This window comes from Tarenaya hassleriana, unplaced genomic scaffold (assembly GCF_000463585.1).
Source record: "Tarenaya hassleriana unplaced genomic scaffold, ASM46358v1 Cleome8, whole genome shotgun sequence".
NCBI lineage: Eukaryota > Viridiplantae > Streptophyta > Magnoliopsida > Brassicales > Cleomaceae > Tarenaya > Tarenaya hassleriana.
Genome location: NW_010970490.1, coordinates 3,881,226 through 3,894,762, shown reverse-complemented (window position 1 = coordinate 3,894,762; position 13,537 = coordinate 3,881,226). Strand labels below are relative to the sequence as shown.

Sequence of the window (13,537 nt, the reverse complement as noted above, 5' to 3'; positions counted from 1 at the left end):
CCGCCTGCCGCTGCCCCCCCGGCTATGATGGCTCCTAGCCCGCCGTGCCCTGCTCACGTTACAGAAGATGCAACACAGCTCAAACATTAACAATCGTGTCAGAACATAAATGACGAAGAAGAAAGTAGCTGAAGGGCAAGACCTCGTGTTATTAAAGGGCAGCCCGATGCACAAGAATGTAGTGTAGGCAAACCTTAAAGAATATTTTGCAAGAGACTACTTAGGAAAAAAAAAAGAAAGGGAGAGGTTAATCACCGGAATGGGATGGGCCGGGATAGCCGTGAGGAGGGTAGCCGGCGGGAGGGTAAGCCGCTGGAGGATACCCTCCGTGTGGAGGAGGAGGAGGCGGGTATGCGGCCGGCGGGTAGCCCGGAGGAGGAGGATAAGCGGGCGGTGGATAGCCGTGAGAAGGCGGCGGATATGGATAAGGCGATCCATAGCCATGATGAGGATAATGCCCTCCTGCAGCATATCCAGCTAGGTGCTGAAAGAAACCCTTGTCATCGTGATGCTGGTCCTTTCCCATCTTCACTTACTACTTCAAATCCTTTGCTACATTGAATTTCCACAAACATCTCAGCGTTAGGATAATCAAACGGAAGAGAAATTCAGTAAAGATAATGATGAGATAAACAGAGGCTATGTAACACTGTAAGGTGTTATCAACAATCATATTTCTTGTGATTCAGACCAATATGTGAAGATGTGAGACAAGTGAGAATACATTTCATACTAACAAAGCCGAATTGGATGCACAAATGTTCATCATCTAAGACACCTCTGCACAAGGAACTCGAAAGGACATCATGCCACTTGCGCCAGAGCAAGGAAGGTCGGGAAGGGACAAGATGGCGAAAATACATCTAATCTCCAGATAAAGGACATAAAGACGGCGCGTGAGTACCATCAATCCTCAGAAGGGTATAGCCATACCAAAGAGACAGGGCAAGTTCCGTAGTAGAAAATGCGATCTAAAGAAAGGGCAGAGAGCGCATTCTGATTCTAAGGTTGAAGAAGGTCTCTGTCTAAAGGTCATAACTTTACAGATCATAACTCAGGGTCTACCGAAACATGAAGAAAAATCCCATTTTTTTGCCCAGAATTTCGAATCTTGACGGTTCAGCCAAGTTGAAATTCTAGGGTTTCAGATCAAATTCCAGTCACTAATCAATCCTATGCATCTGCCTTCGCATTCATACATAATCATGGGAGCACATTGTATAAAGGATTGAAGAACGGTAAAAGGGTAACGAGAACACAAACAACAAACCGAAACGCCGCAGAAACAGATCCAGCGACGGGGAAAACACCAAGAACACGAAGAACGAGAACGGGAGAGAGAGAGAGAGAGAGATTATTTGCGTACCCAAAGATAGGGCCTCCTGTGAAATTCGATTGAGGAAATTGAAATTCCACCAATAATGGTAAAGATCACACTTCGTCCGGATATCTACATATACGCACGTCGTAGTTTCCACGCCACGCGCTTGCTTTTTCTGAAGATAAGTTATTTCAAGTATATCTCGTGACGTCTATCTCTTAAGCATATTTTTTATACGGGTAATTTATATCATGATTTGGATTAAAATAATAATATATGTTATATCATATGTTAAAGCGCAGTAACGATGATACGTAACATCGAATACTCTGTTTATTTAATATTTTATTTGAGAAAATTATGGACCGTCTTCCGTGGGGGATCCGATACCGACCACCCACCTCAACCATTACCAAAAAAATACCAACTTATTTATATGTCAATACTCACGAGTCACGTGATATACATCTAAAACAAATCGCAAGAAAAAAATAAAAGTTTGGTACAATTTGGTAACCGGTGCGTTTAACCAGGAAGTGGAGTGGTTGGTTTGCTGTTAGACCGAGAAATTGAAACATGATCATTGATCTCCGTACACAGTCAGGAACTAAAAACCCACACAAGTGTAACTAACACTTAACGTCAGTCTTGTCGGAAAATTTCCAAGTTTGCTTTATGCAAAATCTTTGTCTAATCCCCCGAGAACCGATGCGTATATACAATGAGACAGAAGCTATCAAACAAATACATTTCCAGTTTCTTTCCCCCCCACACTGATCTGTCTACCTACAGAGTTACAAACAAATGAAGAGTACAAACAATTCTAACCCTTTTTCCGTGTGATCTTAGGGCCGAATCAAGAAGTAGGATTGTACTTGAGATGTTGCTCATAGAAATCAACCAACTGGAACCAAAGCAGAAGCAGGAATGGAACCTTCTTTAGGATAAGTATACAAGTTTTCAGATAATTCCAATTCAAGATTCGAAACTCGAAAAAACGGGTGATAATAGATTTTACCAGAAGAGGGTTTTGAGCCTTGAGAAATTTGTTGTCCACAGTCACTTCTTCCCCGTCCGACCTATCGAGCACACGTAGATAACGTTAAAACGCAACTGCAGAATCATAATGTACATATGATTGTCCAATGATCCTATTAGAAGTTTTCAACTACCTATATTACCTGTAAGTATAAGAAGACAGTTGACAAAATGGGAAGGAAAAAAAAAGATTACTCTTGGTGCGGAGACAGAACATCAAGACAAACCTCAATGCCGTGAAGGTTACCGACACATCCTGAACGTTCTCTGACACAGAGGCCGAAAAACTTATCGGCTTAAGGATCTTTGTGATATTCAACTCTTCCATCTTGGTTTTCTGGCACAACCCATTTTCCGTCACGCCATGATACTCGGTCCCTAGCTTCACAATCGCGCCAAAAGTGTCCAGTGCAGTCAAATCAGGACTCGGGTTCGGATTCGTGGTAGGTTTACTAGTGGTAGCATCATGCTTAAATCTTTTCACCGATCCAGACTTTCTTCGCTTGGCCCCTATGCACCGACCGCTCTTATCAAGCTCCTTGGAACGAACCTTAAGAAGGCCATTTTTCGGAACATCGCCTTCTGAATAAACACCTCCATGGGAACATCCCACAGAGTTATTTGTATGGACCTCGTTATTAGACACTGGCCCTCTAAGTTCGTTAAGTGTGGGATCGTGTTCTTCCTCCTCTCCCTTAGAACTAACACCATCACTACCACCGATTTCATCAACTTGGTTGTCTAGATTAGCACTCTTCACTTCCCGACCTACTTTTCGAGTAAAACCGTTGAGGTCTGTCGTTGATTTGTCGATGAAAACAGTTAGAGCACATGTAGCATCATGAGAAGTAGACACTGAACGAGGCTGCTTCTTCTTTATTTGAAAATGAAACCCTCCGGATTTGCGTTTCCGTCTCCTACCATGCTTTCCTGATCTCAAACTTTGAAGCAAATAGCAATTTAACAAATTAACAAAGATAATAATATCCCTCTTTAAATGATGCTCCACCATTGTTATGCCCTTCTACAGCACCATAGCAAGAACAAAGATCTCAAACACAAAACTAAACAAAAGCTCTTCATGGCTTCTGTACCTTAAATTTGTACAAAGAAAGCAAATCATCTTTAGAAACACAAACTTTCGAATAGCACGATATCATCCTCTTTTTAACTCCCACGAGACAAAATGAAAAGAATTATGAACAAAAACCATGAAAAATAACAAACACAACAAATTAAAAGTAACTAAAAAATGCTAGATGAGGAAAATAAATAAATTAGACATATTGCAAAGGAAGAAAAAGAAGAGAAAAAAAAGGATTTACCTTTCCTCAAATGCATCGATAAAATCGGAGCAAGACTGGAGATTCTCCAGAGGCTCCCAAGTGTTTGCAGTTTCAGGCCATCCACGCCTTCAACGACAGAGTTCATATCAACAGAAAATCATGAGTATCCATTTATGAAACGATTACAGTTCGAAGAACCTACCATTTAATTAGATACTGGAGCTTTCCCTATCATCACCACATCGCCATTTGGTAAAGACATTGGCAGCACCAACCAAAGAAGAAATCAAACACAAAAACAAATCATCATTTTCTTCATACTACACAATAAACACAGATAGCCTTGCTTCTAAACTACTTTGGCAGATCTTTCTCTTTTCCATGTTCTCTGGAAACATCACAAAAATAGATAGCAGAGACTCCACAGGCTTTGTTATGATCATTGAATTACACAGGTTTTCCTAACGAGGGACCAACAACTGGCATTAAACAAAGTCATCTACAGATTTTAATTCCAGACAACCTAAAATCTCCATACTTATCGGAAACAAGCAATACCCAGAAACACATTTGCCTCTTCGCCGATAATAGAGATCGAAAAAAACCAAAAGATCTTACCTTTCTAACTCTCTTGCGACGAATAGCTTCGATTTCGAAAAACCCTTCGTCTAGTTTCGGCCTCTCCTCTTGATCTTCTTCTTCCTCTTCTCCATCATATTCCTCCTCTTCATATTCTTCTCCTTGTCCTTCTTCTTCCCAATCCTCGTTAAGCCCATCATCACCCACCTCGCGAAGAGCCGACTCCCCGCCGTAACCACCTCCTCCGCCGGAGACAACGTCTCTCTTTTTGCTCTCCCCGCCGTCTCCCGCCGCCGTATCCGCCTGAACGGCGTCATTCACGACTTGGGTCTTCTTCCTCGCACATCCCTTCATTTCTGTGTATTCGGGTCCAAACCCGAAGGAGACTAGGTCTTCCTGCAAATCGGGCTTTCTCTCTTCTTCTGGGTCCGTTTCTTCTTAACAAAAAGCAAAGTGTATTCCCTTTTTCGCCGAAGAATTGGAAAAAGATGGAGAATTTCTTCCGAGGTTTCTCTCGGAAGGGGTTTGCGGGAAAAGAGGACCTGACGGGACCCTCTCACGACCAGTTTTTTTTTTTTTTGGTCGTATACTCTGCCTTTTTTGAGTATTGATTTTATCCATAAAAACCGACTTTGGCGGTCATCAACTGTACCTTTGGGTTCTTATTTTCTTTCTCCCCCTGATTTTAAATATTTCTTTACATTTACCCCCCAATCTTTTTCTCAAATCAAAAGACCCCCCACCCGCTAAAGTGCCCCTCCCCCGAGAGAACCAATAGTCTAAAGTGACAATGTATGAATAAAAATATGATATAGGTTGAATTATATAAGTCCGATCCAAATTCAAATTGATATTTATTCATATCTTTATTGGTGTGAAATTCATAAGGCACATACTAATAATAGACTAATAAGAGTACAATTCCATTGTATATTTGCTCAAATACCTTTCTTGCCCGAATGTCAGCTTTTACAAAATATGCACATATAAAATACAGATACCATATGCATATATAATATACAGATGCCAATTTCATAAAATACAGACATATATATATATATTCTATAAGTAAAAAAATAGTTTTTGCCTGTACTTATGGAAAAGGAATTGTAATGCATAAACAAAATAACTGATATATTAAAATAAATAATCAAGGGGACATTGTGAAGAAAAGAAATGGATATTGTAATGTAAAGATTCAAGAAACACAACAGCTCTTTATAGCTGTTGGCCGCTTCGTAAAGGTGATAAAGGTCCCTGCTTTCCATTTATCTTTTCCCTTTTCATTTCTTTTGTTTCTCTCTCTCCCCTCTCTCTCTCTCTCTCGATCGCCGGAGCTAATATTTTTCTCCGATCACAATTAAAGTCTCCGCATTTCTCCGTTTCGATCGTTCTCCGATCGAGAATTTGTTGACTGGTCGGGATTTGTCGCAGTTTTCTTTAGCTTTCTCCCGCCGCGGGCATGGTTTGATCGGCGTTGCCTGATCCGTCTGGTCGAATTCCAGAAGGTATACGAATGTCTTCTTCTTCATCCAATATAAGACGAGTCAGGAATTTGTTTTGATTCTCACGTGGAATTTTTTTAAAAAATTTTAATCTAAGTCCTGATTGTTTGTTCTTGGATTTTCAGAAACCCAACTTGAGAAAAAAGATGATTCGTGATCGGTCAGAATTCGGGGTTCAGATTCGGAGATTGATTGTTATATCGATCAGAATATCCTGCAGATGGATTCGCCATCATCCCTTTCTCTTGGGCTTTGTCGGTTTCCTGATTCTCCTGTACAGAACTTCTCCTGTCGTGTTCTCTTTGTTGGTGTCTGCATCTCCTGTTGTGATCTGTACTGCCGTTTTGCTTGGCACAATACTGAGTTTCGGGCAGCCGAACATACCTGAAATCGACAAGGAGCCCGAAGTTGTCCATGAGGCTTCTCTTTTCAGAACAGATGTTGCTAGGGACGCCATTGTTGTTGAGAGAGAGGACAAGGGTTTTGCGGTAGAGAGATTCATGAACAAGGAGAAAGATGTATCGGATGCTGGAAATGATGATGGTGGTGGTGGTAGATTAGGAGAGAGCCATGTGAGTGAATTTGAGGAAGATACTCTCTCGTTTGATCATAGACCTTCGGTTGACGAGACTCCGAACGAGAGCAAACGCATGAATCAGGTTATGTTCGAGTTGGCACCCCTTGTGGTGGAGTCAGGTAAGAAGGTGGAGGAGAAACTGATAGAAAACAATGGAAAACAAGGGAGGGAAGCTGGTGGATCTTCAGAAGATGTGATGGATGATGCCAGGGATGAACAGATGGATTTATCTCCAGTCTCACCTTGGAGACCAATGAGGCATGATGATGACGAGGACGACGATGCTGATCGTGATGACTCATTGGATTCTGAGTCTGATGGTGCAGAGAGTTCCTCCCCCGATGCTTCCATGACAGACATAATACCAATGCTCGACGAGCTTCACCCTCTTTTACATTCGGAAGTTCCGGATCCTGCTAACCTATCCCAGGAAGGATCAGACGCTGCTTCAGAGGGCCCTCATAGGAGTAGTAGTGATGAAGGGGTTGAATCTGATATTGAAAGTGAAGGGATTGAATCTGATATTGACAGCAAAGACCATGGAAAAGAGGAAGACAGCCAGAATGACAATGAAGAGGATGAAGGAGACGAAGAAGAAGAAGAAGAAGGAACAAAGGAAGACAAGGAGGATGAAAGTAAATCAGCAATTAAATGGACGGAGGATGACCAAAAAACTGTTCTTGATCTTGGAAGTCTCGAGCTTGAAAGAAACCAAAGGTTGGAGAATCTTATTGCAAGGAGAACGGCTCGTCAAAGTATGAAACTGATGTCTGAGAGGAATCTTATTGACCTTGACGGCGTTGATACTCCCTCTAATGTCCCACCCATTTCAACCGCAAGGCGTAATCCATTTGATCTGCCTTATGATTCGTATGATGATATGGGGTTACCACCTATCCCTGGATCTGCCCCGTCTGTTTTGGTGCCGAGGAGAAATCCTTTTAGTATTCCGTACGACCAAAATGATGAAAAGCCAGACCTCAAAGGTGACAGTTTCCAGGAAGAATTCTCGCCATTCCATCCAAATGAACCGGTTTTCAGAAGACATGAAAGTTTCAGTGTGGGAGCATCAATGCTTGGAGGTCCTAGACAAGACAGGAACGGCAGGCTACGGCCCTTTTTTGTGCTAGAAAAGTTAGCTAATGAGGGAACAAGCTATTACGGATTTGAGAGACAGCTGAGCGGAGTTAGCGAGTCAAAAGACAGTTCTGTTCCCGATACCGAATCTGTGAGCACGGGCCTGGAGGATGATGACAAGAAGGTGCATGAACACGAGGTTGATCGAGGAATTGGAATGTCTAGTGCTGATCCAGCCTCTGACCATGAGGATGATGAGAAGAGCCATTCGTCAGAAGATGTCGATTTCAGTGAACAAGCTGGTAGCCGGAATCTTCACAATGGTGTGGCGGAGATAACACTGGGTGGCGGAGAAAGTCATCATGAGGAGCAATCAAACATGATAGAAGGAGAAAATTCTGGTAAAGATGACGATGATCACAGTGATAGCGCATCATCTTCATCAGGAGAAGAAGAAAAGATTCCTGATCTTAAGGAGAGAGAATCATCGATGAGATTGGAGCATAGAGTTGATCTTAGCAAACAATCGGGTATCCCTCTCGGGCATTCTTTTGGAGAATCAGATATGCAATTGGCAAGAATGGATGATGATGAACATCATGATAAACAGTCTGGTGAGGGCTCGTTCATTACTGCACAACCTTCGCTCGAGGAATCAGAGCTTCATACTCTTTGCAGCTTGGTGGATGATCATCACCACAAAGGACCTGTATATGATTCAAGTCCTCCCTCAGCTAGTAGAGTCCCGTCTTTTTCCTCAGTATCTTCTGATAACCAAGGAGAGATACCTAGACAGAGTGGGGAGCAAGTAGGGGAAAGTGAGGATAAAGAACCGGAAGTTTACTCGGAATGCACAGATCAAAGACCTTCGGATCTTGAGGAAGTTCATTCTACTTCCGCTGTGAATACTTCTGGTGAAATTGTATCAAGAACGAGTGAAGCAGTGGGAGTGGTCAGCCTTTCCACTGTTGAGACTGGACTTGGTGATCAAAATGATTCGATGATTTCATCCCCTGTATTCGAGGATGCCCCATTTGATCCATCTTCTCTGTCTCTCGACAAGAATGACACTGTTTCTCGCCGTGAGGATAACACCCCTTTTTCTGTTTCTGTTCAAGAGGACCGAGAAGACGTCAAAGAGACAGTCGATACCAGAGGTTCAGATAATGTTATGTCTTCTGGAGACTTGGCTTCTCCTACAGAACAGGAAGCACCAACTGCAATGGAGGTTGGACATTTCTCAACTCATCAGACATGTCCACATTTGGACACTGGAGACACAAGGGAGAATCCGACAAATCTGGAAGAAACACTTGATGTTTTGCACGACCAAGCAGAAACGTCTGGAAACATGTCAGTAGCTGAAGGAATAACACATGAAGAAGAGGAAGCTCCAAAGCTAAAAGGCCAAGCTTCTGTGACCTTTGATGCAGACGTTCCAGTTGATAGTTACTCTACTTTGTCTTCTGGAGCAGTTGAATATGTTGAGACACACTCGTTTAATGACGAGCTAGCTCAGGGCCAATCATCAATTTCTGATAAGAAGGAAGATTCTTGTCTTAACCGGACCATGGACATCGAAGTAGACTCTGTAAATGCCAGTGCTCGGAATGTGCCTTCTGGAGAAACATCATCTCCATCTGAATCAAATCGAGAACTGACGTGGTCAGATAAATCAGTTGTTGAACAATCAACCCTTGAACACAGCGAGCATCAAGTAAGTCACTGAACTTGTTTTTGTAAGATACTTCCCAAATTATTGGAACTCTGTATGTTTTTCTATTTGTTATAGTTGAGATCTGTTTCTTACCACGACATCGTCTGTTTATTACAGCAACCAACTCGGACAGGCCCTGTTAGTGTTGTCTTTCTCTAGAAACATTACTTTCCATGAGTATCACGATGCGGAGGAAACAATCGAGTTATCTTGTCTGACTTCTGCCTCATCCTCGCCTCCTCCGGAATCTCCCGAGTATAAAACACCTATGGTTGGTGAAGCTAGTAGTGCGGAATTTTTCCATGAAACGATATACGAGGAGCTCGATCATGTATCAGAATCAGAACCATTACGCCAACCAACAGAGTTACATGCAATATCTCATAGCCCTCCAGAAGTTATCAATGAGGCAGACGAGATAAAGGAGATCGATGAAGGTATCTTGTCTGAACTTGACACGATTGGAGACTTCAGTGTTAAGGAAGTCATTACGGATTCTGAACCCGGGCCATCCACGAGAGAACCAGACATTGCTGCAGAAAGGACGGAGGTTCTGCCTGTTCTTGAAGCGAGATCAGTTGAAGATATACAATCCGCTTTCCAGCAGATTCGCGAAGGATCTGAGGTTGATGAGGTTATTCTTCCGAGCACTGTTCAAGATCAGCTAGCTCTGGAAACATCCGAAAATTCAGGAGAGACGAAGTCAGAGCTAGAAGTTGTGGAAGCTAGGTCAATGGAAGAACTCGATAAAGCAATGAAGCAACCTATGTCACCAGAATCAGAAGATGGCTATGCAGAATTCAGGAGCGGGGTTAAACCCGAGTCACCATTGTCCTCAGTGGAGGAAAGATCTGCCGATAACGCAAACGTTCCTATGAACAATGCACCTGAAGATGGGAAAGAAGAGGCAGAACGTGAAGTAAAGAAGTCATTGGATGTTTCCACTGTCGAAGTTACATCACGGGAGGAGGTTCCGGAAGCTTCTGAACCGAAGGAGAGGATCGCCACAGAAATCACCACATCTGAACGAGCGATTCCTGCAGTAGCCACCGGCTCTAATGATGAAGAAAGAAGCTCCCTTTCCACCTCGGGAGCGAAACCCGAAACGGGTGAGGAGGTTGAGGTCGCTGCACAGAGTTCTGAGGCAAAAGGAAAGAAGAAGGAATCGAAATCTGATTCTTCGAGCTCGAGCGACTCTGATTAAATCCGAGGTTATGCATTTCATAATAATCTTCATTTGCAGGGGTTTTCTGTCCTGAGTCTTGGTGTTTTTTTTTCCACTCTTTGTGGGGTTGGTTCTTTTTCTTCATTGTGCTTTTGTGATTTTATTAATTGGTTGGTTGATTTTGTATCTCATAAAAAGTGTTTTTGTGTTAAAATTTTTATTTTCTTGGATATGAAGGGACATTGTAAATCTTGGAGTTCTCTTTCGCAAGGAATGCGTTTTCTACTTGGTGTCTGTTATTGCGCTTGTTTAACCGTAATGAATCTGAATACCGAGATTGCCGAACCGAGTGGTACAATCTCTAAACCGAAACCCTAAACCGGATCCTAGTTTGAACATGTCCAGAGGTCGTTGACCTGAATAAACCCTATATATAATTAATTATTAATTAATGTCTACCTGTTGCGTTGCTACGACAGTTTCCTTGAGACCTTTTTCTTAGTTTTCAGATTTCGTGGGCTCTTCCTACCTTTCCCCGGAAGCAATTCATCAGCTTTCCGTCAAATTCAGAGTCGCGTAAGAGAATCGATCGAACTGATTCTTTTTTTTTTTTTCCTTCTTAGCCCTAGTTTCTGTTTCATGATCTATGTTTATTCGTAAAATTTTGGACTTGCGATATTTTCAAGCTTCCAGAAACGAGGCGCGGAAGCTGAATCTGGGATTCGCAGTTTTCAAGAGATCTGGGTCTTGTAAATATTTTCCCCCTTAATCGAGGATTAGGGTTTCTGGCGAGCTCTTATTCTGTTTCGTTTGCCGGTTTACTGCATTTTGTGCGGATGCTACGCCGTGTAATTTGCGAAATTGACGATTCCTTCTGCGATTGTCTTAGTCTTATTTCTCTAGGGCTTGTCGGGTTTGTCTAGAACAACTCTATTCGCAGTCGCTGTTCAATCTCTTCGCTATACATGGGCACTTAGTTTGTACTGCTGTTGATCGGTTTTTAGGACAAGCTTTTGTGGAATCTAAGAATGTTCATTGTCTTGGGTGGATGAATAGGGCTAAGTCGAAATCTTTATTGGACTTTAACCTCCGACAAGATGAAAGTGCTTAACTTGGTGGTGAAATCGTCTCAATTTTTCATGTCAGTTTGATTTGCCTCTTATTACAGGGGCTTACCCACTTTATCTATTCCTTTACACAATGGCGTCTGCGACTCTGAGAAGACGGCTTCATCATGGGGATGTGGATGGGAGGAGATACGAAAAGTACGACACTACGGACACTGAAGATCTGAATGAACCACTGTTGGGTAGTAGTAATAGTAGTCATAGAGATGAGTACAATGAGGTCAGTGGGTTTCGTGTTGTTCTTTATTTTCAAGTTCTGTGCTTAAAAGGAGAACCTTTCTGGATGAACCAAATCCAATGGTGTTTTTGTAGGACCGTACGCTGGAGGAGATATGGGATGAAGAACGAAAGAGGCAGCAGGTCCACTGGACCTTGATATTTTCTCAGTTGATTGCACAATGGGCTCAGTGGATAGGTTTGTTTGTCTTGTTATTATTGTTCCTTGATTATATAGTGGAGATTGTAATTGAACATTGTTCATAACTCCGTGATTTGGTTTTGCAGCCAATATTGTATTTGGTTCCGGCTCACTTGTCGGGAGGTTCTTGTCTCTGTCTGCTTTTGGTCAAATTGGTTCAGGTGGGAAGCTTCTGCCCCCCACCCTTAGTCCTTTGCAGGTAATCACCCGTTTTAAGAATCTGCCATATCTTCAAGCAATCTATACAGTTCATGATATTTGAATAGGGGTATATTGGAAATTTCTACATCATATCATCACTTGATTCTCACGTTTACATGTTAGTTTTCCGGGGCTAGAAACAAGGTGAATGTGGTTTGTCTGTCTCTGTGGAATCATTGAAAATGTCATTTGTGTAACTACGTTGTTAGTTATGTGCATTCTCTTATAATCTTTAGAGCTCTAAGAGTGAGAAAGATAGCTAATTGCCTAATTCAATGTATCATAATTCAAACATTTTTTACGGCATGAGCAATTGAGCACTACATGATGTTGTGATCGCTTCGTGATATTATCTCTGTTTCTAGTTTGCTGAGTTTCATCATAATTTAAGATTCCCTTGTTTCCAGTTTTACGTGTATGACTGTGTATTGTTCTGTTTTTTTACATCGTACTAGGAAGAAAGGTTGAAGAATCTTCAGCGAAGACTAGAAGTCCCATTTGACGGATCTCAATCCGAGCATCAGGTAGGTGTTTCATGAATCTATTTTTGCTTATTCTTCTGGAAATCTGCACTTAGTGACATTTCTGAGCCATTGCTTGATTAAATTTCTTTCCGCACTTTGGATCCTATTGCTTGAGCTCTCTGATCAACAAGATATATCTGGAACACATTCTCATCTGCTTGTAAGTAATTTTTTTACACCGCATGTTTCACAGGATGCGCTTAGACAGCTATGGAGGCTGGCTTATCCACATAGGGAACTTCCACCTCTCAAATCTGAACTCTGGAAAGAAATGGGTTGGCAAGGAACGGATCCTTCAACGGATTTTCGGTATGAAAATGTAGATCTTCACTCTATTAAAGTTCTTCTTAGTTCTTTATTGCATTTTGTCGATGACCGGTTTATTAAAATTACTGCAGGGGTGGGGGATTTATATCTCTGGAGAATCTAATCTTCTTTGCCAAGGCCTACCCGGTCTGTTATGCATCTCTTTCTTACATCTGTATTCGAATTTTCTTGTGCCGTCTTAGAAAGTTGATACTTTTAGGAAAAAATGTGGAATCTTTACCCGATATTGCTATTCAGTATTTAAACTTTTAACGGCTATGTTATTAAAGTGCTTAACCTTTTATTGGACTTAACAAGTTAGACACTGGAATTTTAGACTGAGATGGGTCTGTTGTATCGTTATGCCGGTTGAGATTGTTTCTCTTCCTGGTCTCCCCTTTCTGATAGATTTTGTTCTCGATGATGATTCTAACGAGGAGCCTCATCCGTGATAAACAGAAATCGTTCCAGAGATTGCTGCATAAGCAAGATGGAACAAGAGCGGAATGGGAGTATCCTTTCGCAGTTGCTGGCATCAATATCTCGTTCATGCTGGCACAAATGTTGGATCTTCAATCGGGTAAAAAGCGAAATCCACAAAAAACAGCACTAGACCTGACTATGATATTGATATTGCGACTCGTATTATGGTATATGGATCATGTTTTTCTTCACGTAGACCAACCAAACCGCTCT

At 42.0% G+C, this 13,537-nt stretch overlaps 4 protein-coding genes across 6 annotated transcripts in view; 2 read left to right on the top strand and 2 right to left on the bottom strand.

Moving 5' to 3' along the window:
- The window catches only part of LOC104802890 (glycine-rich protein A3), a 1,872-nt gene extending 362 nt beyond the window's left edge, over positions 1–1,510 (bottom strand). The window contains 3 exon segments of the mRNA XM_010526708.1: positions 1–49; positions 256–552; positions 1,367–1,510. The exon segment at positions 1–49 is cut by the window's left edge and continues 4 nt beyond it. Coding sequence (XP_010525010.1) covers positions 1–49; positions 256–526 — 320 coding nt within the window. The 5' untranslated portion in view covers positions 527–552; positions 1,367–1,510.
- A 419-nt stretch (positions 1,511–1,929) lies between these two features.
- Positions 1,930–4,797, bottom strand: LOC104802889 (chromo domain-containing protein LHP1-like). Of its 2 annotated transcripts, none has more exons than XM_010526706.1 (6): positions 4,264–4,797; positions 3,848–3,873; positions 3,685–3,771; positions 2,587–3,300; positions 2,340–2,400; positions 1,930–2,255 (listed from the first exon to the last, which is right to left on the bottom strand). In XM_010526706.1, the coding sequence occupies exons 1-6, from the start codon at positions 4,576–4,578 to the stop codon at positions 2,178–2,180; spliced, it is 1,281 nt and encodes a 426-aa protein (XP_010525008.1). In that variant the 5' UTR covers positions 4,579–4,797; the 3' UTR covers positions 1,930–2,177. The 2 variants fall into 2 exon arrangements, with proteins under 2 accessions (XP_010525008.1, XP_010525009.1); XM_010526707.1 differs by having other exon boundaries at positions 1,930–2,225.
- Positions 4,798–5,497: 700 nt separating this feature from the next.
- Positions 5,498–10,559, top strand: LOC104802888 (serine-rich adhesin for platelets-like). The gene is given in 4 exon segments (XM_019201244.1): positions 5,498–5,761; positions 5,855–9,100; positions 9,218–9,250; positions 9,252–10,559. Coding segments are annotated over 4 exon segments (4,353 nt in total). The 5' UTR covers positions 5,498–5,740; the 3' UTR covers positions 10,305–10,559.
- A 171-nt stretch (positions 10,560–10,730) lies between these two features.
- LOC104802887 (ELMO domain-containing protein B-like) overlaps positions 10,731–13,537 on the top strand; it is a 3,548-nt gene continuing 741 nt past the window's right edge. Inside the window, exons 1-9 of one of the 2 annotated variants that reach the window (XM_010526704.2) lie at positions 10,825–10,841; positions 10,952–11,014; positions 11,434–11,612; positions 11,705–11,807; positions 11,897–12,009; positions 12,467–12,535; positions 12,729–12,844; positions 12,934–12,988; positions 13,301–13,421. In XM_010526704.2, the coding sequence (XP_010525006.1) occupies positions 11,466–11,612; positions 11,705–11,807; positions 11,897–12,009; positions 12,467–12,535; positions 12,729–12,844; positions 12,934–12,988; positions 13,301–13,421 (724 nt within the window). In that variant the 5' untranslated portion in view covers positions 10,825–10,841; positions 10,952–11,014; positions 11,434–11,465. Of the gene's footprint in view, positions 10,842–10,951; positions 11,015–11,433; positions 11,613–11,704; positions 11,808–11,896; positions 12,010–12,466; positions 12,536–12,728; positions 12,845–12,933; positions 12,989–13,300; positions 13,422–13,537 lie in introns of both variants that reach the window. The other variant, XM_010526703.2, reaches the window with a different exon arrangement.

Excerpts from the sequence above, each read along its gene's own strand:
- LOC104802889 (XM_010526706.1), bottom strand. The coding sequence starts at position 4,578 with ATGAAGGGATGTGCGAGGAAGAAGACCCAAGTCGTGAATGACGCCGTT. Across the intron at positions 3,301-3,684 it reads ATCGATGCATTTGAGGAAAG|TTTGAGATCAGGAAAGCATG; the intron begins GTAAATCCTTTT and ends TTTGCTTCAAAG. Across the intron at positions 2,256-2,339 it reads AGGCTCAAAACCCTCTTCTG|GTTCCATTCCTGCTTCTGCT; the intron begins GTAAAATCTATT and ends ATCCTAAAGAAG.